At 33.7% G+C, this 25,370-nt stretch overlaps 1 protein-coding gene across 1 annotated transcript; it reads right to left on the reverse strand.

The window, feature by feature from the left end:
* Nucleotides 1-265: 265 nt before the first annotated feature.
* Nucleotides 266-15,311, reverse strand: LOC150096130 (superoxide dismutase [Cu-Zn]-like). The gene is made up of 4 exons (XM_090409617.1): nucleotides 15,287-15,311; nucleotides 13,698-13,767; nucleotides 4,832-4,949; nucleotides 266-388 (listed from the first exon to the last, which is right to left on the reverse strand). Exons 1-4 carry the CDS (start codon nucleotides 15,309-15,311, stop codon nucleotides 266-268), a joined length of 336 nt encoding a protein of 111 aa, XP_090265743.1.
* Nucleotides 15,312-25,370: the final 10,059 nt, after the last annotated feature.

Below are 25,370 nucleotides of genomic sequence, written 5' to 3' on the forward strand. Positions count from 1 at the left end.
AAGGGCAGGAAAAATTACCTGCAGTTTCTGAGAATATTTCGTACTTATATGGGGCTTTCCTGTTACTCATATAGCTGTTCAAACACAAGATGTTTATGTTTCAAATACTAACAATAAAAAAAAAAAAACCTAAAGAAGTCATTTGACCTTTTCATGCGGGTATCTGATAACATTTTATTTAAAATAATTTATTATTAATTTAAATACATAAATATTCTGTTTTCAGTTCTATTTATATCAAATTCGTTAGTTGTAAATAACCACATTATCTAATGTTATGATATGAATTTGTAATAAGCCCAATGACACAGCATGCGATCTGTTCTCCATTGTCTCTAGTGCTACTAGTAGCATTGACATTGCTGATGTTATCCGGGTTCGCATCCACCTGCATATATAAATACATAAATAAATAAATAACAAAATAAAGATTAATAATTGCAGTAATAATGAAATTTATAGCAATCATTGTGCTACTCATATAACTGCGTTTATATTTATTCATGATGATAAATGTTATATCTGAAAAGAATAATCCCTGCAGCAGATAGCAATTTAAGTAAATTGGGTATATAATGATCCAGAAAATGTGTTTCTAAGGTTAAAGCTGCAGCGGTCCTCTTCTTTAATTCAAGGCTCACCTTTGATCGTTCATCCAAGGAAACATGAATATTGCGGTTCTCATTTAGAATGATCAGTAATGAAATCATAATCTTCTGATTATGAATAGAAATCCGAGCAACAATTTAGGCAGATCATCAAAACTCAAAGAGAGGAACAAGAGTGCTGAAAAGAGTTTTGTTCCTGTAGAGGTTTGTCCCAGAAATTACGTACTGAACTCAATTTCTAGTCTGGAGTAGGATACTAGATATATATATAATTAGGACATAGGACTTTTCGTAAGGATTAGAATGTCAGTTAATGATGAGTCCAACACGTTCATTTTCATTACAAAAGGTGACTTACTCATATATATCGTGTTAGGGTTAGGGACTTCGAGATGGTGGCAGTTGCCTGTCATACTTTCCTAATCAGATGCCTGTTAAAGACATCGAGCGTCTTGGGCCAGCTATCCGCCAGTGACTAAGGGTGGAGATTGACTACTCCTTCTCTTCAAAAGTTACTCTCAAACGACCTCTCCTACTCCCATTGCGGAATAAAAAGGCGTTAGTGGATTATATCCCTCGTTTTTGTTTGTGAATCTATATTAACGTGATAATCAATTCGGTTAAACACCAAAGTTATTGTTACTTGTTGTGTATTTATATGTGCGGGGTAATACAAAATTATCATGCATGAGAAATGATGTACGAAAAAGAAGTAATAATAATAATAAAAAAAAATTGAAAGAGCTTCGCTTTTCAGTGCAATAAGGAATAAAGTAGACTGTTGCATCATTTATTACGAGGAAGGAAACAAAGAAAGAATGAATGAATGAGAATGACTAATTTTAGGTTGAACACCCTTCAATTTTATGTTTATTACTACAGAAATCATTTGAGCAATAAATATGCAACTCTGGTGTCATATTTATAGAGTCACATTATCTTTTAAAACATCGCATAATATTTAGAAAACGCTCATGATAGGAAAGGGATAAGAATTCCACAAAAGAGATGGGGGGGGGGGGGGTATAATTCAGAGAAAATAAAAGCCAAAGCGTTGTTACTTTGCTGTAAGTCTGTGAGGTTCGAACTTCAGTGTGGCACTGGTGCTTTTGTTGAAGTCTGTAGGTGACAGATTATGTTTATCACCAACGTGTGACACGGAAAGAAGGGTTCTCGATTTAATTAATCTTTGGTGCTTCCGTTAGGTAAAAAATGCATTATTATAATAATATATTGTACATGAGAAAAAGACGTATATGTGGATTTCAAAAACTTAAATGCAATCCTTGATTATCCTAGACTAATACAGACAAATCCAGAGGTGTAGCATATAGACTTTGACATGATGTCATAAAGATTTCAGCATAGGCTTGTTTACCACTATTGCAAAGCCAATTTAGCACGAGAATATGCGCCTCAATAAACTCCTAATTAGAATTTTGTGCTAGTGTGTAGAATGCCAAAATTTTGGACAACAAAATATATTTTATTATATCAAGATATAATTTTCGTTATATCAAGATTATTTAAACTTTTCAATAATATCCGGAAATGGCAAAAGATCCCAAAAGAATGGGAAACTGGAGCAGTAATAAATATTCACAAAAAAGTTCCAAGGAAAAATGCGGAAATTACAGAGCCATTACTCTCTTAATAACAGCATCTAAACTATATGCAAAGATTTTAAAGAACAAACTAATTAAACATACAGAAAATTATTTAGAAGAAGAACAGTGAGGTTTTAGAAGAGGGAGAGGATGCACAGATTCCTCTTTCACAACGCAACAGATCATGGAAAAAAGAAAAGAATTTAATATGTCCACTTTTCTTCTATTTATTGACTACGAAAAGGCGTATGATAACTTGAACAGAAATCTACTCTGGAAAATATTACAAGATGATAAAATACCTCCTCAGTTAATTATTGCAATAAAAAGACTATACAGAGAAGCAAAAATTTGCATCAAATTTGCAGGTAGAACATTATCAGAACCTATAACTATAAATAAAGGAGTAAGAGAAGGTTGTGGCTAATCCCCAATCCTATTCAACATTTATATAACACAGAATCCTAAAAGAATGGAAAACAACTGTCAAAGATGGAGTTAAACTAACAAATAATATACAGCTAAATACAATACTTTTTATGATGATCAAGTACTAATTTCAATTCGGAAGATAAACTTCAAATTGCAACTAACCATCTAAATGAAAATAGCAAAACATTTTAAATAAAAATCTCTAAAACAAAAACAAAAGCTATGGCAATGTGTGGAAACACCATTCAAAAAGTCAAAATTATGCTTAACAATAAAATAATAGAACAAGTTACAAAAATCAAATACTTGGTTTTTGATTTCTGTAACTTGTAACAATTGGAAGCAAGACTACAAATTTACAATAGAATGAAAATGAATGGCATAATTAAAATAAATTTTGGAAAACAAATGACTAAAGAAACTCAATTAACATTACATTATATGATCTCTAATCTCTCAAATTTGGAAATGAAACTTGGATTCTAAAACAAAGAAACAAACAAAGACTAGAAGCAGCAATGAAGTTTCTAAGACCTCTCTTGGGACTCACTAGGTTAGATAAAAAGAAAAACACAGAAATAAGAGAACGATTAGATACAAAAAACATCATACAAGAAATAGAAGAATATCATCAAAATTGGCTACACCACATAGAAAGGATAAATAACAACAGGATCTCCAAATTAGCATATAAATATAAACCTACAAGAAGAGGAGACCGCGGACGTCCAAGATGAAGGTGGGAAGATCAACTTCATCTGCAGAGCAGGAACAGGACATAAAAGCCTATACCTGAATTGCTCAGACGACGACGAAGATATAATTTTAACTCTAATGTGCATACGGCTAGCATGTGCTCTGCTAAAAGGGTGTTTTCATTTCTTAGGAAATTCAAAACAGCTCATTTAATACACAGAGATCTGAGCCAAATAAGAAAGGTTAATCTTTAATCTACGCAGTCACTCATGAAGTTATGTCTCAAGTGATTTTTTTTTTAATTTTAATCATTATATCGTTTATGCGAAATTGAGTACTAGAAAAAAAAAGTCAAAGATGGCCTTATAGGAAATGGTGGATATCTGAAATTTTTCAGATAATAAAAAATTTTATTATCTGATAAAAATTTCTAATACAAAATAACCTCTAACCCAGTATTTCTCAACGTTTTTTGGATCATGCCCCACCTCAACACCTCAAAGATTTTGATGTCCCCCCCCCCTCGCCGACAATGGTGAGTGTTTTGAGTATATCAGTGATGAGGTGACGAATGCAACACCATTTTCTAATTGCCCCCAAAATATTCAGATTGCCCCCCCCCCGTGGGGCTTATACCCCATTGAGAAACACTGCTCTAACCCAAGTATGAAATGTTTGTACTGACGTCGGTAAGAGTCATTGCTATACTTGATAACAAGAACTTTGTAAAGAATAGATTTATCAATAAAACCATCTGTATTTCGTTTAGTTTTCTTGTTTGAAAATCGAACTACTCATTAATCGTGATATTGGCCTTCTATTTTAAGAGGAAATACCGTGTTTCATCCAATTCCTAGAAAAAAAAAAACGCAACTTGCTGTAATAAGCTTGTAACTAGTTTTGTTTGAGATCCGGGGGCATGGAATTGTAGTAAATGGAAAAGACTTCTTTATTGGTTCACGCTGATCATACATTTTGTTCAGCAGCTGTGGGAGTGCATTACTTCATCCCTTGTACTACCTCGAACTAGAAAAACAATCACGTCAGTTGACTGGAAAGACTACCTGAAGCATAGAATTAAATTGTCATTCTTAGTAGGGTTGTTACAATATTTGTTGAAATGGAATAGCAAGTACACTTCCATTAAAAAAAAAAAGTTACCTGTCATATGTACGGTGGTTGAAGGTTTTTTTTCGAAATGTAGTTCCAAGAACTCAAGTGAAGCGTGAATATACTCGTATCTCGAAAAATAACGATCTAATCCTAGCAGATTTTAATGCAATTTTTATAACGATGGGAAACATTATATAAGTTCATATATAGATTTCTCTCGTCTTTTCTTTTTAATACAATGTTTCAAAATACCTGCGAGTATTAATAATAATAATAATAATAATAATAATAATAATAATAATGCAGTGAAATTCAGAGGCAATTAAATCAATTTATAATCGTGTATATTCGTAACCAATGAATGCCTTTACTTACCGCTAGGGAGCGTCCGAGAATACTGAAGAAACTGAACAAGGATATTCGATAATCAACTAAATTAATTTTTGAAATCCCTTTACTGTCTACTTCAAGATTGCCTAAATCGCCAGTATGTCTAAAAAAAAAAAAAAAAAAAGATTATCTATGTTTACTATAAATAAAAGAATTACATAACAATTGTACAAACGATAATTAATACTATATACTGTAAGCATAAGTAACGATGAATCATTAATAGGGATTAGAACATTGCTGTGGAAGCCGAGTGGTTTTAACCACTCGGCCACCCAGGCCGGCGGTGTAGATATGTTGTAGATATGTGGGTAAGGGTTCACAGGAAAAAAGAAAAAAAAAAAAACTTGGAAAGAATATGACAAAAATGTATAGCATAAACGTCACTGTTACACAGTTATTTCTATTGCTATATATGAGTTTCATATGTAATTAAGCCTTTCTTGTACTATTTTGTACATCAAAGAGCTGTCAATTCTTTAATTGTAAATTTTCTCATCCCAAATATTGATCTAAAGTAGCTTCACTTCCTAAGGTTAAGAATGTTAGCAAAGGAATACATTTCGAAATAAGATTAGCTTACGAGTAAATTCTTTTCATTCATTATTATCATTCTTATCAAGCAACTCCAATAAGAATAGGACTCAAAGCGGGCGGAGTCGTGTTCCATACACCTCAACTTTTTTACTACTTAATTTTCCATCTATACACAACAGCACATCCACATAATTTCGTTTATAAGTATTTGCTGTATTTAACTGTACTACTAAATATTATTTGTACCTTAATGTGAAAATTTGTTCATCAGAACTAGGTTTCCATAAAATAATGCCTTCTTTTCAGTGCAACTGTTTATCAATTTATGCTCGCACACAAAATTTGAGTCCATTTCTGTGCAGCGAGAAAATTGAACGAATCTATCAGGCTGATAGATTCGTTCAATTGCTCCAGATGATTAATCTCTCAAACAGTTATAGAATTAGAAACGTAAAGATGCCTAAGAGTTTTGATGAACACCAAATACATGGATGGATGAATGAATGGATAGAAGAGGACTATTTTTCTGACCACCTCGCAATGTTATTATTGCTATTAGTTATTATTATTATTTTATGGAGTTAAATAAAGGATAAAATGTGCACATCAGAGTTGACTTCACTACAACAGTTAACAGAATAATTAACTTAGAGCTACCTTGTTATTATTACTACTCTGGAAATACTAGCGTGTTCATGGCAAGAGCTGAATTTGCAAGCTGAATATATAGGAACTACACATAGAGAGCTCGCAATGAATTTATTCATTCACCCCCCCCCGAAAAAAAATTATATTCCAAATCCCTGTGTACAATATATTTTTGCCGCTGGCTGTATCATATTTTCTCCCAGTAAGTAGCTACATTTAAAATAATGACAATCTGGAAATCTTGTATAATCAATTGATATTTTTCAAACACTTAAAAAAAAAGTCTGTATTGAATTTAACTTAAAAATCATCCATTCCTCGACCATATTCTCTGTATTGGGGGCGGGGGGGAGACAGCGATGTTTCTGTTACGCCACTTTATCAGAATAATAGGCTATCGAGTGTAATGGGTCAAATGAAGGACAAAAGTACTTAGGCTTCCTCGGTAACACCCACAACTGGCCACGTAGATGCACAGCCTTTCAAACAGGTACTCGGCAAATTTTACAACATAAAAGCAGCATCTTCATTCAGGTTTATCATAATCAACCAGATGACTGCGAGTGTAGTCTGGCATATCTTCTAAGCAGTGGTGAGCTATAAGGGGCTCGCACGAGCCCTTTGTTAAATTCTTCTCAAATTTGCGAGCCCTCTTGTTCTTCTTGTTTAATAATCTTGTACAACTAGAAAATACCACCGTGGAATGTATACATGCTACTGTAATTGCTACTTTAAATTCATGTGGATTTTCTGATAACTATTTAAAAAATCATCTCATTGCATTTTGTTCTCATGGCGCTAGTGTAATGTTAGGAAACAAATCAGGTGTTGCAATCAAACTTCTACAAAAATTTCCCAACGTTGTGATTTGGCATTGCGTTCATTGTTTACACGTAGCATTAGACGATTCGATAAAAAAACATTAAAGAAATAAATCATTTTGAAATATTTATGGATAAATTATATGCTTTTTATCATCAATCACCAAAAAATTAACGAGAATTAAATACGATTGCAAAAGACCTTGGTATCGAAATTTTAAAGATCGGCCGTGTGTTTGGACCACGATGGGCAGCTTGCAGTTAACGAACGGCTCTTGCTTTGTGGAGAAATTACCCAGCTTTATGCAAGCATTTTACATCGAACGATAAATATAAGGGCTTTTTAAATCGACTTCTCAATTTGGAATTTTTAAAAGATCTAGCATTAATGATTGATATCCTACAGGAATTATCATATCCGTCAGAAGCTCTACAAAGTGGCAATATAAGTATTATAAGGGCTAAATTATGTCCTTTTTTTTTTCTTTTTTCTTTTTTTTTTTTTTTTGCTAGACGATGAGAGCCCTTTGTTAAAATTTCCATAGCGCACCGCTGCTTCTAAGTATTAACTCCCTCCTCTCCCCCCCAAAAAAATTCTCCATTAGATACAAAGGTCAATCACATGGTTCGTCTGAAATCAAACCAAGTAACCTATGTAGCACTCTGCAAGCAACGCAACAAGGGAGACTAGGGCCTATTCTCCATTGGAAATATAATCACATAAATTAGGGTTGCTTTTCTCATCAAGACACTTCGGACCAATTAGTCCTATAAAACAAATGTTGCACATATCCTGAAAAAATCAGTCACAGGATACACATTCATCCACAAGCATAGTTCTCCATTGTCTGCCAAACTAACTTCATTCTATAGAATTAGTATACTATGTTGTAAAAGCGCAGAAGTTCATCACGCAGTGACTGGATCATCAGTGCTCAATTGAGCGTCTGTTTTCAAACAGAAACATGACAAGTCAAAATACTCGCAAATTCTTTTGGTTCCTGCATGGAACTAGGCTGGAATACGAACCATAGGAAACTTCTTAATCCATAACATGAAATGGAAAATTCGAATAAAAAAAATAGTGACTTAAGTTGGATTCTAACACAATAATAGTATACATCTAACCACTAAGCTACTAAAAGCAAAGCCTGCTATCTTGGTATAGTTGGATCACTTTCATTTGTAACAAACGCAACTATTTTACAATAAATTATGTCTCCCCACACATAGTCTATGTAGGCTACTGGCTACACAAACTGTGTGTTGGGGGGAGCGGATTATTTGAAATAATATGATATGTAGTTCTCGATGTCTTCACTTTAAATCGGAATGCTAGTTAATATTTAGCTATACATTTCTATTATGCAAAAAAAAACACGTCATGACTAGAGAACACATGCATGCTTGTTGTGACATCTATTGACTAAGAGGAAAACTATTATATACTTCATATACTCTATATCAGGGGTGTTCAACCCGTCGTTCGCGGAGCGATTTTTGGTCGATCTCTTGTGTATTCCTCCTTACTTAGAAATTTAATTAAAACTGAAAACATAATATTTAATTTATCATTATTTTTTATTATTTTTAATTCGCTTTAAGTATGTTGCTATTGTTTATTTTTCGTTAAAATTGTCAAATCAGTAATTTTCTTATAAGTTAGGTTAAATGAATTAATTTGGATCAGTGAAAGTCAAACAGCGAGCCGAGTGAATACGATTATGAGCAAAGTGTAAAAACTCGATTGTAGCTTAAATATCAGATATTCCAAAGCACATTACATCGATTTTTTACTTAGGTTAAGTCCCATGTGAATATTGTAAAAAACTAAACTTTGTTTGTCTCGGTATAGTTTGTATTAGATGTTTTTGTAAATAACTCTTTTGAAGCTAACTGTATATACTGCTTTAATAAGAATACGTTAGAGTGTTAAAAACAAAGGCAATGTTTTTGTCGCCGAAGCTGTACATGGCGGCATTATAAAGATTGTTATTGAAACTTGTATGTATGTATGAGAAAGGCTTGCAGGCTCTAAGTGTAAACATCTCCGAAGTCAGTCAGAAAGAGTTCAAACAACTTTCCAATGGCCGGCAACTTAAGATGAAAGACTCATACCGATTCTTTTGGGGTTGCCAAACTTCATGCGAGGTCTCAGAGGAGGCCTAATAAAAAGGGACTGAAGCAAGCAGAAGGGGTTCCAGTTCCAGAATTGCTGTCAGAGAAGAGGCCGCCCGGTCCAGAGTCGCCGTCAGAGAGACTTCCCGGATCCACGTTGCTTGAGAGAGAGAAGTTTCCCGCTTCCAGAAAGGAGCTTCTCAATTCAAGACGTCTCTAGAGAGAGACTACTTCTAGGCCACAGAAAAGGTTCAAAATTGCCGAAAGGAAGAGTTCCAATTGCTGGAGAAAAGTTTCCAGGCCAGGATAATGTCAGACATTCACCAGTGTGTTGCGTTTTCATTACAATTTGATGAATCAAACGACTTCACTGATATTGCTCAGTTAATGGTATTTCAAGACTACTCAAGTAAAGAAGAACTTTTGAAAATTATACCATTATTGGGAAGTACTAGGAGAGAAGACATTTTTTCGGCATTTGATGAATTTGTGAAACAACACAAACTTCCGCTTTTTAAACTTGTGTCTATTAATACTGATGGTGCTCCTGCAATGATAGGTAATAAATCAGACCTCATTTCATGATGTAAAAACGATGACAAATATCCAGATTTTTTAGCGTACCACTGTATTATTCACCAACAAGTACTATGTAGTAAAAGATTTAACACAAAAGATGTTTTGGATATTACATTTAAAATTGTAAATTCTGTTCGAGGGAAAGCCCTGCAACGGCAGTTATTGAAATTACAGGCAGATGATGATAGGGAACTTCTGTTGTACAATAATGTTCGTTGGCTCAGCAGAAGTCAATTTTTAGAAAGATTTCTTGTATTAATTAACGATATAAAAATTTTCTTGATGAAAAAGGAGATATTTATCCACAATTGAGTGATAAAAGATGGTTGTTACACTTATCATTTTTAGTAGATTTCTGTACGAAATTAAGCAATTTAAATTTTTGAGTTACAAGGTAGAGATAAAAATTTAATTGACATGTTAAGTTCAATAAAAACTTTCCAACAATACTTACTTTTATTAAAGAAAAATATAAATACCGCAAATTTAGACGTCTCCCATATTTATTAACATTTTTTGAACAAAATCAAGAAATGCTTCGCTATGATTTAAAAGAATTTATTCATGAAATAGAATTAGTTGAGGAAGAAATAAATTCAAGATTTAAAGATTTTAATAAAACTGAAATGATTGTATCTTGTATCAATAATCCATTTCAAGAAAACTTGAACATCGCAGAAATTTCAAATAAAATTAGTGGGCTGTTGGATATAAACCAAACGGAAGTAGAACTTGAGATAATAAACATTCGGAATAGTTTACATTTAAAATCAATAAACAATGAAATCATTTGGAAGTATGCACATGAAAAATTTCCAATATTAACTGATATTGCGCTTCTGTCGTGTTTCGGATCGACATACTTGTCAGAATCCGCTTTTTCAAATATGACAGTCATAAAAAAATCAATTAAGAAACCAAATTACAAATGATCATTTGGATGATTGTCTGCGATTGGCCCTTCTTCATATCAACTTGACTATGAAAATATTGCGAGGTCCAAACAATGCCAGATTTCACATTAACTTTTCTTTTTTTTTAATCAACCAGCATTTCCTGTAACTTGTGAGTTTGTAATCAATCCGTTGTTTTTTCTAACTTTGGTTTTCCAAAATAGAGAAATAAATATTTTATATTTATTTCTCTTTATTTTTATATAAATAATCAGATGTCAGGTTGGGGGAACGTGATCTATATAAGAGAGTAGATCACCGAATAACTTTTTATAGAAAAGTAGCTCGCGTAGTAAAAAAGGTTGAACACCACTGCCGTATATGAATACAGCAATCCCTCGATTAATGCGCCCCCGATTAGTACGTTTTCGATTAGTGCGCAATTTTTTTCGACACCCAAATTCGATTAGTGTGCGTCTAAAATTCGATTAGCAAAATTCCAGAGCAAAGATAGGACAAGAACACAAAAATGAGTTAATCAACTGCTGAATACAAAGCGAAAGGTAAGGCTGCTTCAAGTTCATCAAAAATGTACTGAAAATCAAAGTATTATAATGATTGAATTAGAGAGACTTCTTTTTACATGGATCGAGGATTGTAATCAAAAACGGATCCCGCTAAACACTTGCCTCATTAAATCAAAAGCATTAAGTCTCTTTATAACCTGTAAAGAAAGTGCTATCAATGATGGAAAAGAAGAATTCCACGTTGGTGCTGGTTGATTTTGAGCGTTTCAAAAAGAGAAATAGCCTACTTAATGTTCTAATCACAGGCGAAGTTGCAAGTGCAGATAAGGAGATATCCAAAGATTTTGAAGAAAATTGTGTAAGAAGGGGACTATTGTGATCAACAAATATTTAATGTCGATGAAACGCCTTTTTTTTTTTTGGAAGCGAATGCCTTCCAAGACTGTTCTGGCCAAATCGGAGAAATCTCAGCCTGGTTATAAAGTCGCAGAGTCGAATGAAAATTACTGCCAGCAATATGCGAGCCGTTTGGAAGCACATTCTTCCACATTGTGCAAATGATTTTAAAGGCTTTTCAAATGAATCTAAGTCAATTAAATCTCATTCTGAGAAGTTAGTGATTCCAACCTACTAAATTTGGATGCACAGCGGGAAGATCCTGAAGAATATGAAAATTTTAATCACTGACAAGCCCAAAGACGTTTCACAGAAACAATATAAAAATAGTTTTCGTGCAATCAAAGTTTTTAGGTAGCAATGCTGAGAGACTGACCCCTGGTGACTAGATAAAACCAGGGGTCAGTCTCTCAGCCTCTTCTGCACATTTTGCAGAAGAGGCAATTGTGCCATACCGTCAGCTGTATGATAAAATGCAACAGAATGCCCACCAAACTACGTTAGCTCAATTCTTTGTTAAGAAGTAGAATAATAACATTTATATTCTGAATATTGTCTTTCAGCTTCATGGTTTTCCTTTAACTAAGCCCTGAGACATACCCTAATTCTTTTATTAAAAAAAAAAAAAAAAAAGTAAGGGTCAAAAATGAAATCTGAGGAACGAATTATACTTTTTCCCATAGGTTATTATATTCGATTAGTGCGTTTTCGATTAATGCGCCTGTTTTAAAGAACGCATTAGGCGCTCTAATCGAGGGATTGCTGTATACACTTACACACACATATATTTACGATAGTTGGCAGATATAAAATACAAAATTTTAAGTAAATCCAGGTACAAAAGAATAAAACAAAATAGATAATTAAAAACATCGACTGGTGTGAATTAACATTAGGAAGAGTTTTCTAGTATTACATTATTTATTAAAATAAATAATGTAAATTTTTACAATGACTATACATTATGCTGTGTTATTGCAATAGAACGTAATTAAATAAAAATGCATAAATTTAAATTTCAAACTTGTTCATTTCAGTGTAACAACAATAATTATACTCTTTTAACCATAAATATTGCATTATGTTGTATTTTTGTAATACAATATAAATAAATAGGGATGCGTATATTATAAATTTTAAACTAGTTGAGCGAAACGCAATACTGTAATAATTATACAAACATCGATAGCTTAATTGGTTTCAACGAAGTTCTTTGGTTGGTAAAGCTGGGTTCGAATCGCATCTACGGCGCGAAGAAGCTTTATCAGGACTTTTCGTTTGAAGGTGAGTTGGTTGGTCTTGTACGAAAGTGGAGCGTTTTCTCCCGGAAACGCAGGTTTTTTTCATCCCGTAATAAGGCAGATCTACAGGAGAACACCCGTAGTTTACATTAAAAAATATATTTGTAGGCCTAAGACTAAACAACTTATTCTAAAATTATGGTTACGAAACAAACCATTCTGCACAGATCGTATGCTTCAAATGCTTGTAACTAGTATCACGAATTATTATTATTATTATTATTATTATTATTATTATTATTATTATTATTATTATTATTATTGCAGTGATAATTAACAGTACGTCTATGCCGTGTGCTTATTTTCAATGAGTCTGGGTGTAGAGATGAAAATTCATTAAAATGTCGAAATCGACAGGAGTATAGAAGAAATCCCAGTTTTTAATCTTGCAACTCAATGAAATCAACTGGAGAACAGACACTGGTATATACAAATAAATGTAACTTAGAATTAGAAACATCGCCTCTTATGTCTAGGCCTCTTTACTTCAACTCGGCAGTGGTGATAAACGGAAGACTGACAATCGGCCGATTTCCAAAAACATACAAACAAAAAAAAAAGTTAGGGTTAGAAGAGTGTGACCAGCCTTTTGGTGAACAAAAAAAAAGCATTACAGAAGTTATTATTTAATAATTAGCAAAACTGATATATATTTATCAATTTAAAATATATGACACTATTGGGAACAAAAATCTGCATTGTGTGTATATACGAGTAAATAAAATACCCATAATCTTGCATTGACATCCAATACATACTTTCCTGTTATAATACTATAACTGCGATCCCCACGAGGAGTTGCATATTATTATTGCTGTACTTTTTAGGCAGAAATCCCCCCCCCAAAAAAAAACTTATACTACTGCTCACCTTTTGTCGAAAAGCCTTATGAAGATTCTTTGCATCCTACAATGGGATTCGAACAAGAGTCTTTCCAATCAAAACACGTTACTGCGTTATACCAAACTCGTTTTTCTGTATAAGCAAAATAAAAAAATTTAAAAAATCAGCGTAGATATAAAGACACTTACCTTACAGCATCATTGGGACCTCCGTGATTTCTATTCAATGGATTATAATGGGGTCCTACGTAACGACAATCTGAAAAAGAAAATAACTCAGAAAAGTTATTAAACTAGTTTTAGGCTAAACCTAATTTTGATTCTTTAATTTACAGAACAGCCTGTTTGATTGGTTAGATCATTTTCATACTCTTACAAGAAAGTTTAGAAATAGAAAATGAAGGAAATGTTGGCCACTCTTCTCAGAGTGGCCAACATTCTCAGAGTAATCGCCATAATGAGTATAAGCTTCACATAATGAAGCAAGCATATATCCAAAATGAACGAACAGTAATTCGCGAGTCTCATTTGACTACTTAGTCGAAATGTGGCATTTTGAAATGCCTTGTAACACACACACAAATGCGGCAGATAGATCGTAGTTTAGATTAATAGATTTAATTATTTTTTAATATTTATTTTTTTAACTAAATAAATTATTATGAGTCTTTGACACCAGGAGAGTTAAGGTAATAATAATAACAATAAATTATAAATTATTAAATGTCAAAATCGGCCGGTATGAACTCAATTTTAATCTGTATTTTTGCTTACTCTCTTTAAAAACAAAAAAAAAAAAAGTGTGGGGGGGGGACATTTATAAGTTAAGTATTTCTACGTTCACTTGAACAGCTGATATATGCAAATTATCCAGGGACATCCAATCTCAGAAATCTCCCGAAAGTTAAGTTTCTTTAATATTTTAATATGTAATATTCAATTTTTTTTTCTATATTTGTCTCGAAACATGTTACTTCCGCTAGTTTAAGCATAAAATAAAATTGTAAAAAAGTAATTACTTCCGATTTTAAGATTTAAGAAACTTTAAAAAATAATAATAATTAATATGTGTGCGGTTTTACACAATAAATTTACAAATGTATTTTCTCTCTTTACCTCCCAAGTAAAGTACATAACACCTAATCTTACAACTTCGTTATGAAGTCAGAATTAATGTAGCCTATACATACAAAAAAAAAAAAAAAGTTGCCGATCTTCGTCTTAAATTATCAATGTTTAGAATAACGAAGCAAAATGAATTTACATAGAAAGGCATCATTAGAAAATTAATTTTTTTTAAAATTAATTATTTTGGATGAGAGAACAACAACAACAACAAAAAAAAGAAAAACGGTAACATTGTGTAGGTAATGTCCAACCATTAGGAAACGATATCACTGCATTATTAGGCGTGTTAAATCTTGTTTATTTCACTCAAATGTTTACATAAATTATAAAAAAAAATGAGAGTATGGACATCGGTATTCAGGTGGTCTCCGCTCGAGAGAAAGAATACGACAGACAACTGCTGCCATCTTGCGATCGTAAACCCTAATATTGGTCTGAAACAGTTCTACGGTCGATTTTACTCAGATGCTGGGTTAAAACCCGAGTTTTCAGAAAGGGAAACATTATTTGTCAGTGTTAGAGATCAAGCAATTCTGGAACTGGCTTAAAAAAATAATAAAACAACTTTAGATAAACTTCTTGCCGTCAACGAATATAATCGAACATATAAGCCCTTCACTTGCATAGCATTATGCAAATGAAGGACTTACCCAAAATGTTACCACAAGGCTCCATGTATCTTTATTTTTATTTAATTAAAAAAATTACTTTTGGCGTAAATTTTATGCAAAACATTTGAAATCAATGACTGTATGTGACTGTATTATTCTACTAATAAATTAGGAACGGTTGCCATGGAAACATTATATTACATCACATGGTATACGATAAAGTAAAAAAAAAAATGCACTTTTTAAAGAATTGCAATTAATGAATCTTAATTTTATTTAAAGTTAATTATTCAATTAACTATAAATAAAATAACAAAAAATAAATTAACAAAAATATTCAATTCAATAACCTTTTGTTTTGATACATTTATAAATAATACAGTACACGTAATAATTTACATTTAATAATTTAATTATTATGCCTTGATTAATTAATATTTGAATTAATTAACAACCCACAGGTCTCTTTTCTAATTAAAAGTTAGCTATATGTTTATGGAAGATATAACTGCTTATTTAAGGCCTCACCTAGGAATTTTTCGAAGTCTGGCTGCATGTGGCATGCGCGTTTTTGACTAGCCACAATTCTTTTCACTTTATTTATTAATTACTCCAGTTCACTGATATTCCATAGACTATATTAGACAAAATTCCAGTTGTTGCTGATATAATTACTTTTACAATTAGCACATTTCATTCAAGTTCTCAGATAAAAGATGCATCGAAAGATTTGTTTTGTTTTACTCTGGAAGCATTCGCGCATCCCAAGTTTTCGAGATGAGAAAGTGGTGATGCAGTTGATATACCTTATCAAAGCCCTCGAAAATCTATGCTCTATGAATGTATATTTTATAACACAATATGTATAATTTCAGTTTAATCTCTTATATTTTCAAATCATCTGGATCTTCAGTGACATAATTAACAATTATGTCACTGAAAATTAATTAAAGCAGTTACATAACTGAACGCACAAGGATCAAATTCACAATGGACAATTCCTTGGATATCGATAAAAAGATGTCTGCATTTTTCAATATGCATGCATACCTTTTTTGTTTCACTGGGAGATCCCAAACTTTTCTGTAGGAGACTGATATTTAATTTCTGTGTCTTCAATTATAATCTAAGTCATACTAGAAGCCAAGATCTGTGGGTCATAGTTTCAATATGGAAGTCCACAGATTTTAAGTGCCGGGAAGGATTATTTTAATGTTCTTCTTGAATGTGAATGAAATGTCACTCTCTTTTTACGGATTTTTCTTCATGATTTCGGGCAAACTCAATCCAATAATTTCCTCTGTCCGCTTTCGTTCACCTAGAAACTCCTAAAGACAAGTTCGCTCCTTGAATTTGTCGAATCGTCATCTCTTTTCTTTCTTCTTGGAATCTCTTGATCCTCACAAAAACAAACCATTGTTTTCTTGTTCCAACTGCATAAAATTATAGCATTTTAAAAAATGCCTGTAATTCGTACTTTATAAAAAAAAATTGATTTTCTTTTCTAGAAATTATGTTTCAGCAAAATGGATGCAGATGATTTCATTTATTGCTGTGGGTGTTTTAGTTTGAACAGATGTTAAAGATGGTGGATGCAGCCAGTGGTGTTGCTAGAGCTTTTTGCTCCCTCCCTGCTCAATACACACCAAAAATACTACAAAAAGTCAAAATGACGTATAGGGTAAGGTTCAAAGTGCTGCCTGGGGTTGGTCGATTGGTAGAGCCTCTGCTACTAATGGCTCAGTTAAGTAAGTTTGAGCGCGGTTAGTAGTTAGAAGGGGACCAATCGTTCGATGCTGTTGGCACACTCTCCCTCGATGAGTCTTTGGACTCCCTGGAGGTGTATAATAATAATAATAATAATAAAACATTTAACCTTGTTATAAAAGAAAAATAAAGAAATAAATAGATAAATGTCTTTTTACTTTCATGTCAACACTCCATCCTTCGAGAATTTCTTAAAATGAAATGCAGGATTGGAATGTGGCAACACTGAAATTAACAAAAAAACAAAATCTGTAAATTTATGTTAATTAAATAGTTTTTTTTATTTCCATAACTTTAATTAAAATATATTAAAATAGTTTGTTTTTATGTAAACAGTTTTTTTCATCGAATTCAGAAAAATAAATGGAATAAACCATAAGTCAGACTTCATTTGTAACTATAAACAAAATCTTACCATTTGAGACATCTCCAAAACGATGTACGTGGAAACCATGTTGGCCTGGACTGAGACCGGTTATCTCTCCTATAATCGTTACCGGATGCAACAGGGTCTAGAATAGGAAATAACAATATATATTGGAATCAATTTGATCAATTGACTGTCATATGATTGCCTAAAATTACGTCACCCGACTCCCCGCTTCATCCCACGGATGTTCGATAGTGTTGAGATCAGGGTTCTGTGGAGGCCAGCCAAGTGTGTGGTGACGTTCATGTCCACAAACTACGTAGTTACAGCAGCAGCCTTATGGCATGGTGCATTGTCTTACTGAAAGAGACTATGGTCAATTCCGTAGAAGCTCCGCAAAGTAGGGAGCATTGCATTGTCCAGAATGTTCAGATACCTTTCTGAGTTCAGTGTTCATGGCGCCACAAACAGAGGTCCGAGGCCAAACCAGGACCATACCATCACACTACTACCTCTGAATTTCATAGCTGGAGTTATGCACTCTGGTAAGAGACGTTTACCGGGCATCCACCACACCCACACTCGTCCATATGCTCGGTTGAGGGTGCAGCGTTATTCGTCGTCCCATAACACAGCTTACCAAGCTTTCAGGTCGCACTGTGCACTCTCTTTGCACCACTGTAAATGACGCTGCATGTTGGTTCAGGTAATGTGGGGCTTGCATATTGCGGTCCTACCATGGAAACCCAGGTTGTAAACCTCGGTTCTGAATGTTTATGTGCAGATTCGTGTTCCAGTTGGTGCTGTTATTCTTCGTAACACCCTACGGTCACGTTCGGTGAGTGTGGTAGGTTGCTCATTGTGGGTAGAACTTGCAGTTGACTCCAAGCATTTCCATCTCACTATGGTATCACTGATTGTTGACTTGGAATGGCCCAATTTGTCAACAATTTGCCGAACAGATAGGCCTGAAAACATGGTCTATCACAACGCCTCTTTCAAACTCCGTCAGTTTCTTTCTCGCAACCGTTTCATCCGGACACAGTTGCACTGACTGCGGGACCATCATATTCCTCCATTTCATGCCGGCTACAAACACGTGACTCGTTACATGAAACGATGCACCTTGCCCGTGGGGGTGTCCACTGACTTCTTTCCAAGTAGTATATATATTACCGCCAAAGTGTGAAAACCGGCATTCTATAGAATGCCGAAAGTGTGACGTCAAAAGTATGAAACGCTTAGATTTTCACACATTTCCTAGGCATTCCAAATAGAATGCCAAAAGGCAAATCGGCAAAGTATAAAATACTCCCGGCAGTGACTTTTAATGTCGCAAGGCAAGTGACGTGACTTTCGACGCTCGCCTCAAACAGAGAGCGAGAGCACTTCCTAACTAACCTGAAACGTTCATGCCGCCTGTGGACATGAGAGTAAAGACGATGGAAATGAGAAAATAGAAGGTGATGATGTTAATATTTTGTGTACTCTTTGCTTCAATATTGAGAATGCTGTCGAAGGTAAAATTCGATCTAAATTGAATCTGGAAATACAAGCCAAAAAAATGAAAATGGATTTCGACAAAAAATTTCCTCGTGCACCTTTGGGAGTAACTGTGCGGGTTCCTATCCCAGACGTCGACAAAGGATGGGTTGACTTGCGCAATCTGCTGGCGGTTGTTATGAGTGTGACAGACGATGGTTTTTACCGACTTGGAACTGCTGAAGGAATTTTAAACTAACTCTATGCCAGATCACAATTCACTTTATGTCCCGAGGACTTACCGAGAGTTGGAGACGTTCCTGACCACGAAATAGCTCTCCGGTCAGCGGCTTCGCTCCGGGTAGCGGCCAAGGGTTCGTGAGGTGTACTTGCAAGACCAAGTGCCGAAATCTGATGAAGTGCTTTTGTATGAAAAAGTCAGTTAAGTGCAATTCAAAATGTCATTCCAGTCTACCTTGTAGCAACAAGTAGTTCAGCACTGGTGTTTTTCTCTTTTTGTAGAAAAATCCAGAAGAGAAGTACAAAATGTATCTTACATTTTGTACTTCTTACATTTTCACATGCATCTTTTCAATAAAAGCCTTTTTCATACTTTGCCGAAATAGTATTTGTCATTCTATATAATGCCTAGGTATTCTATACAATGCCTAGGGAAAGTATGTAAAATATTAAAATAAAACAGACATTTCATACTTTGCCTAAAAACATCACTCATTCTATAGAATGCCTGCTTTTCACACTTTGCCGGTAACATATATATTAATATATATATTCACTATATTTACCAATTCTGTTATATATATACATATATATAACAGAATTGGTAAAGTATTTGGGCCTCATACAGTAATCTGAAACGAAACTCCCATATCTCCCTTTTAACAAGTCGAGATTTGTAATTAACGGAGTACGAAGTTAAAAAAACGTGTCGATGTAGCATTTTTTAGATTCTTATACTATTCATAGGTAAATTCTTTAGCGCAGTATTATATCACCTGTTCGGGTGGAAAGTACCTTACACTCTACTGTTTATCTCACGAATTCGATACAGAATAATAGAGCATTATATATCTATTTCTGATTTATTTGCATATTCCATAAGTGACTTGTTTGCCATTATTAACATTCTGCCGATACAGAAACTCCTATTTCTATAGTTGTATATTCTTTGTAAAAATCAAAAGCGCCCCCTCCCCAAATAAAATAATAATAATAATAAATAATTAAAGCAACTTTTTCTGTATATAATGTTGATTATGGTTTGCTCTCTATGCGAAGTGCTCAAAAGATTGAGCACTTCGCATAGAGATAATAATCGCTTAATGAAATAAACTCTTAATGAAATAAACTCTGTTAGCTGCAGAATATGCATTTAGAAAAATGTTGAGCGTCTGCTTCATTGGCCTAAATAATGTTTATTTTAATTTAAACGTATATTATAAGATTATTAGAATTGTTATATGTTAGATCTCCCAGTATATGCTGTGTGTTTGGTGAGCTCACGTGTGAAATGAATTTAGATAAGCAGTATTTGATTAACAGCGACTTGTGCCGTATGCATTTATAGTTTTCTAGTAACCACTATGACCATGATTATTATACACATTGTTTCTCTACTCTGTTTCAAGTTTTTTGTTTTTTTTTTCTCTTTAACTTGTCCGTTTCTGTATTATCACATGTACCGTAATTGTGTTATATTTATAGCATTAATTAGTTGTATATAATCACTGTCGTATCATATTTATACGATCGCTTGTAGTCCTTTTTCAGTCTTAACCAATTTCAAACATGTCTGTGTGGCACCATTTCGTAAATAAATTCATCGTCCATGATGTACTTAGTGTTACCTGAATAATAATAACTCCTTCAGATTAGGAAAGCAATATGCATTAGGTCGCCATTATTATCCATGTATTTCTGTCTCTGCTTGCTCAAAGGTACACCTGGGGGGGGGGGGGGGGGAAACAGGAGCTTCGCGCTTACTCCAATTTCGGTTTTTTATTATTTTTTATTTACGTAATGAGTAATTATTTGCTTATTGATGATGAAAAAATGAGTAATACTCACATAAATACACACTTAATGAGTAATACTCACAAAAAAAGAGTATTCCTACCGGAAACTCGAATTTTTAATCCACCTTTCACAAAAAAAAAAAAAAAAAAAAAAAAATATATATATATATATATATATATATATATATATATATATATATATATATATATATATATATATATATATATATATATATATATATATATGGTAGAATACTATTGTACACGAAAATATTACTTAGGATATATATATTGTCTGACGTTCTCTCGTCACCCATTAACTTACAAATCACCAATAGAAATGAACTCAACTATCGAGTGATAACAAAGGTTAAAGACTGAACAAAGGGTAAAGAAGTTTCGGAAATTGGGGACTCTGCAACCGCCAGGTCCGACACCGCTTGATACTCCTATGTTCAGAAGGATATATAAGAAGTTCGGGAAGTGTGTATGTCTTTACAGGAAACGAGAAAAATACTTATAAATTTCGTGTAGCATAAAGCCTGAAGTGACTTGAAAGGTCCATGTATGGTCTTTAGAACTGGGTTTTCGGATTACCTAACCATGAGTTTGAACATGGCACTAAATGTGCTATGGGATTTCCCTCATTTCGTAGGTAGGGTTAAATAATAAATTAAATTAAAACTCAAATTAAAATATGAGTTTTAATTTAATTTATTATTCAACTCTTTTTTTTTTAATTTTTATTTATTTTATGAATCTGTTTAGGAAGAATGCGTATGCTCCTTTCACTTTCTCTCCCTCTTATCCTAAATTTTGATTGTAAATGACCCGGTATTTTTATGGGGATTAGGCGTAATAGGTTTCAATTTCACATTTGCTGAGAGAAAAACAGGAGGAGGATTCATCTTTAAATCATACACCCTCATTTTGATTTTAAATTATTCAGTATTTTTAGGAAATAGGCGTGAATTTACATTTGACTGAGAGAAAACTAGGTGTGTGTGGGGAGGGGTCATCTGTAAATCACGCATTTCCGAGACTCGAGAAGGTAAGATAAGAAATAGTTTAAGAAAGAAAATAGTTTTAAAAAATCTTTAAAAATATCCTTTAAAAAAATGAAAAGAAAAAACTGCTACGTACAAATCATCTTGTCCTGAAGGGACATGCAAAGTTCCATGTTTGATCTGAAGCCTACCCACCTTAGCCTGCCCACGGTGCTATCAGAAAGATCATTTTATTTTAAATACAAAATTGGGATTTCCAAAAAAAAAAAAAAAAGTTTTTTTTTTTTTAAATCTAATTCCAAGAAATGTAAAAATTCTAAAAATTAACTACTATTACACGAAATTGCTAAAATTATAAAGAATAAATTTACCTATGTCTATTAAAAGTTTACTATTTACTGAGTTTTTTTCATTATATATTATAATTCACATATAAATTTCCGCCAGTTAAATGCCCCATTGAACAGAATCATATTACGTAAGGTCTTCATTTTCTAAGGCAGGCACCTGTTTTATGACCTCGTCCTTCTCCCCTGCCTCCTCTTGCTTCCAGGAACGGTCTTATATCGTAAAAAAACTTGTCAGATGCTAGTGTTGCACTATTTATAAAATCCTTTGTACGAAGAGGTCAGTTCACTCGTCTTACGTGTATAATAGGCAGTGTTTGTGGATTAACGCTGTGACGTCACAGTTTGCCAGGACAGTCTCTTCCTCAAACTTTTATATAATGTTATTCGAAATAGTAATGTAACTTATATATTATTTAAATTTTAAGAAATGAAATAGTAAAATTTATTGTGCTTTGTCAAGAGACAAGAAATTATGCTTTCCCAGTCTATAGAGGCCAGACTGATTATGGAATATGAATCGCTACCATCAGCATTTATTTTCAATACTCTGGCAAATAATTATGTAAACTTCATCCTCTCTCTCTCGCTCTCTCTCTCCTCATTATCATTACTTGGAAATATAAGTTATTCCCATAAATGATATTTTCAGTTATGACAGTAATAATATTCTTTATAAATGGCTTTATTCATTTATATTGTGCAAAATAATTTGTAGAAAGGAGTCGTACACTATCTTTCCTTGAAGACAGCAACTCAGCAGAAGTGATCAAAGCTACTGAAGCAGTAGATTTGAACATGAACATTGGAAAAGCTAAATGAGCCTTGATGAACTTAGTTTCGAGGTTTTTGGTGCTTCATCTTGGCAAATATTATGAATATATATTATTATCCAAAGGACATAAAACAGTCACATTTCTTAACCATAATTATGTAAACTTCTTTTAGAAAGCATCCTTTATAAAAGATGGGCATCCCCATCGTTGGGGTAAGGGGATGCCCGACGATGATTCCGTAGCAAAGGTTCTTGGAGAGAGAGAGAGAGAGAGAGAGAGAGAGAGAGAGAGAGAGAGAGAGAGAGACCGTTTGATTAGAAAGATCGACACTCGAAACCTGTCAGATACCAAAGCAACTACAGGGACTTTTCAACTGAAAGTAAATTAGTTTTTTTCTTTCCTAAAATTCGGGTTTTACTTCTAGAAAACGCGAACTTATGGGAAATACCAAACACAGTAGACAGACACAACTATTTGCAACACACGACACAACCGCTCTAAGGAGTCGAAATTTTGATAATGAAACTGGGAATACAGACTTGAACAAACCATTAGTAAGTAGTACGAGAAATTTGTTGTAGAGTAGAGTGCCCTCTGGTGATTAATCTTTGGACACCTTGGAGGTTTCACGTAATAATAATAATAAGTTGTTTTAGGAATACACTAGAAACTTTTATCTTACGTTATTACAGAGATTTCAATCCTTGATCCAAATTTTTTAACTATTTAAGGTATGTGTGACATTTGGTCGTTTAAGCTTCTTTTCGCCTCATTATGACTCGGCATTTCCTGCATTTTCCCTCCCCCATCCCCCTTTCAAACCATTAAGGACATTACTGTAATTGCATATCCTTTAACTTTATACAGAAATTTTAAAAGAAATGCATCGTGTATCTACATACAATTTTCTTTAAAACATAATGATCATTATGATATGAGGAAGGAGCCGGAAAATTGATTACAAAGAGGAGGAGGGAAGAACGAATTACAAGGGTTCGAAAATAACTGACATTATATCTCTGATATGAACTGATTTTTTGCTTTCTAAAATTACGCCGGCAATTTTATCAAAATTTTATTATATACTTGCGGATATAAATATTAATCATTATGTTTTTATACTTCACAGTTTTCTCATATTTGTTGAAATACAGAGTTGGGTCCTACCTGTTGATGGAAATATATGGTACCTCCAATACCGTTATTACTTGTGAGAGAACACATGGCTTTCCTGGGTAAAAAAGCTTCAGAAGGAGGTCGTTGACTTTTCGAAACATAAATCATTAGTGACAACATAAACAGAAAATGCACGTAATCCATTGGGATATTCACAATAAATCCAAACAAGTCAACAGGGGTTCGAGTTGTCCTCTTACATATAATGTCTGTGTACTAGCGAAGTGGAATATTATAGTAACGTCACTGATCACGTGGTTCAATAAACGTTACCTGTGAGACATTGAACTCTGCTCTTTGAAGGATCCAAAAAAGAAATGCGCCCTGAGGCGGATAACATCATGACAGCTAATGCTATTTCACCACTCGGTGCATCTTCTGCAGGTTTGGCGCTTCTTCGATGACGAAATATATGTGTTAAATTTAGTTTTTTATTTTTTATTCATGTCACGTGTCTCACTACTCAACAAGAAATGTTTCACTATTAAGAAGACGTCCCCCCCCCCTCGAACGGCTCTTTTTAACGGTGAAAAATAACGACCAGACAGCTAAGCCATGAGGCGAATGCATTTGTGTCTGTCAAACTTCCCCTAAATTATGTAAAATTATATTTAAGGTTATATAAGTAAAGGGGATATTAGATCCAGAATTATTTCAAAGCCGAATTTAGAAACTATGAAGTTTCATAAAAAAAGTTGATGCGTAAACGAGCTATGTATTAGGTGAATATATAGACCCTTGGGGATCGTTAATGTTTTCTAAGTGGTCCGCGCAAAGGCAACTCGTGAATGACGGTGAGTGTATTCCTGTATGCTCTCTGGTCAACTTTTCTACGGAACTTTCATAGTTTCTACATTCGGCTTTGAAATAATGCTGGATCTAATATCCACTTTACTTATATAATTTTGCATTTATATGCTTTTGGCTCCTTATATTAGTCAATTTATATTTAAGGTTATATCGAACTCTACAGGTGCATGTACATATGAGCAAAACAACCAAACACTATCTGGCCTTCCCTTGGCGCCTTACGAGGGAAACTTGCACGAGAACAAGTGCGGTTCTGACAGGAAGGGAAGGAAGATAATAAAAAAAGAGGAAACTTTAATAGAAAACAGAAGAGGACCTCCAAATCGAGGGATGCTATTTTAGATGGTGGTAG

This window comes from Typopeltis vanoorti, chromosome 19 (genome assembly GCF_054136105.1).
Source record: "Typopeltis vanoorti isolate ZY-2024b chromosome 19, IOZ_Tvanoo_1.0, whole genome shotgun sequence".
Lineage (NCBI taxonomy): Eukaryota > Metazoa > Arthropoda > Arachnida > Uropygi > Thelyphonidae > Typopeltis > Typopeltis vanoorti.

Bases quoted from the DNA above. Each gene is read 5' to 3' on its own strand.
- LOC150096130 (XM_090409617.1), bottom strand. From the start codon at position 15,311: ATGGAGCCTTGTGGTAACATTTTGG. The intron at 4,950-13,697 runs GTAAGTGTCTTT...TTTTTTTTTTAG, and splicing joins GGTCCCAATGATGCTGTAAG to ACATACTGGCGATTTAGGCA. The intron at 389-4,831 runs GTAAGTAAAGGC...TTATATATGCAG, and splicing joins TTCTCGGACGCTCCCTAGCG to GTGGATGCGAACCCGGATAA.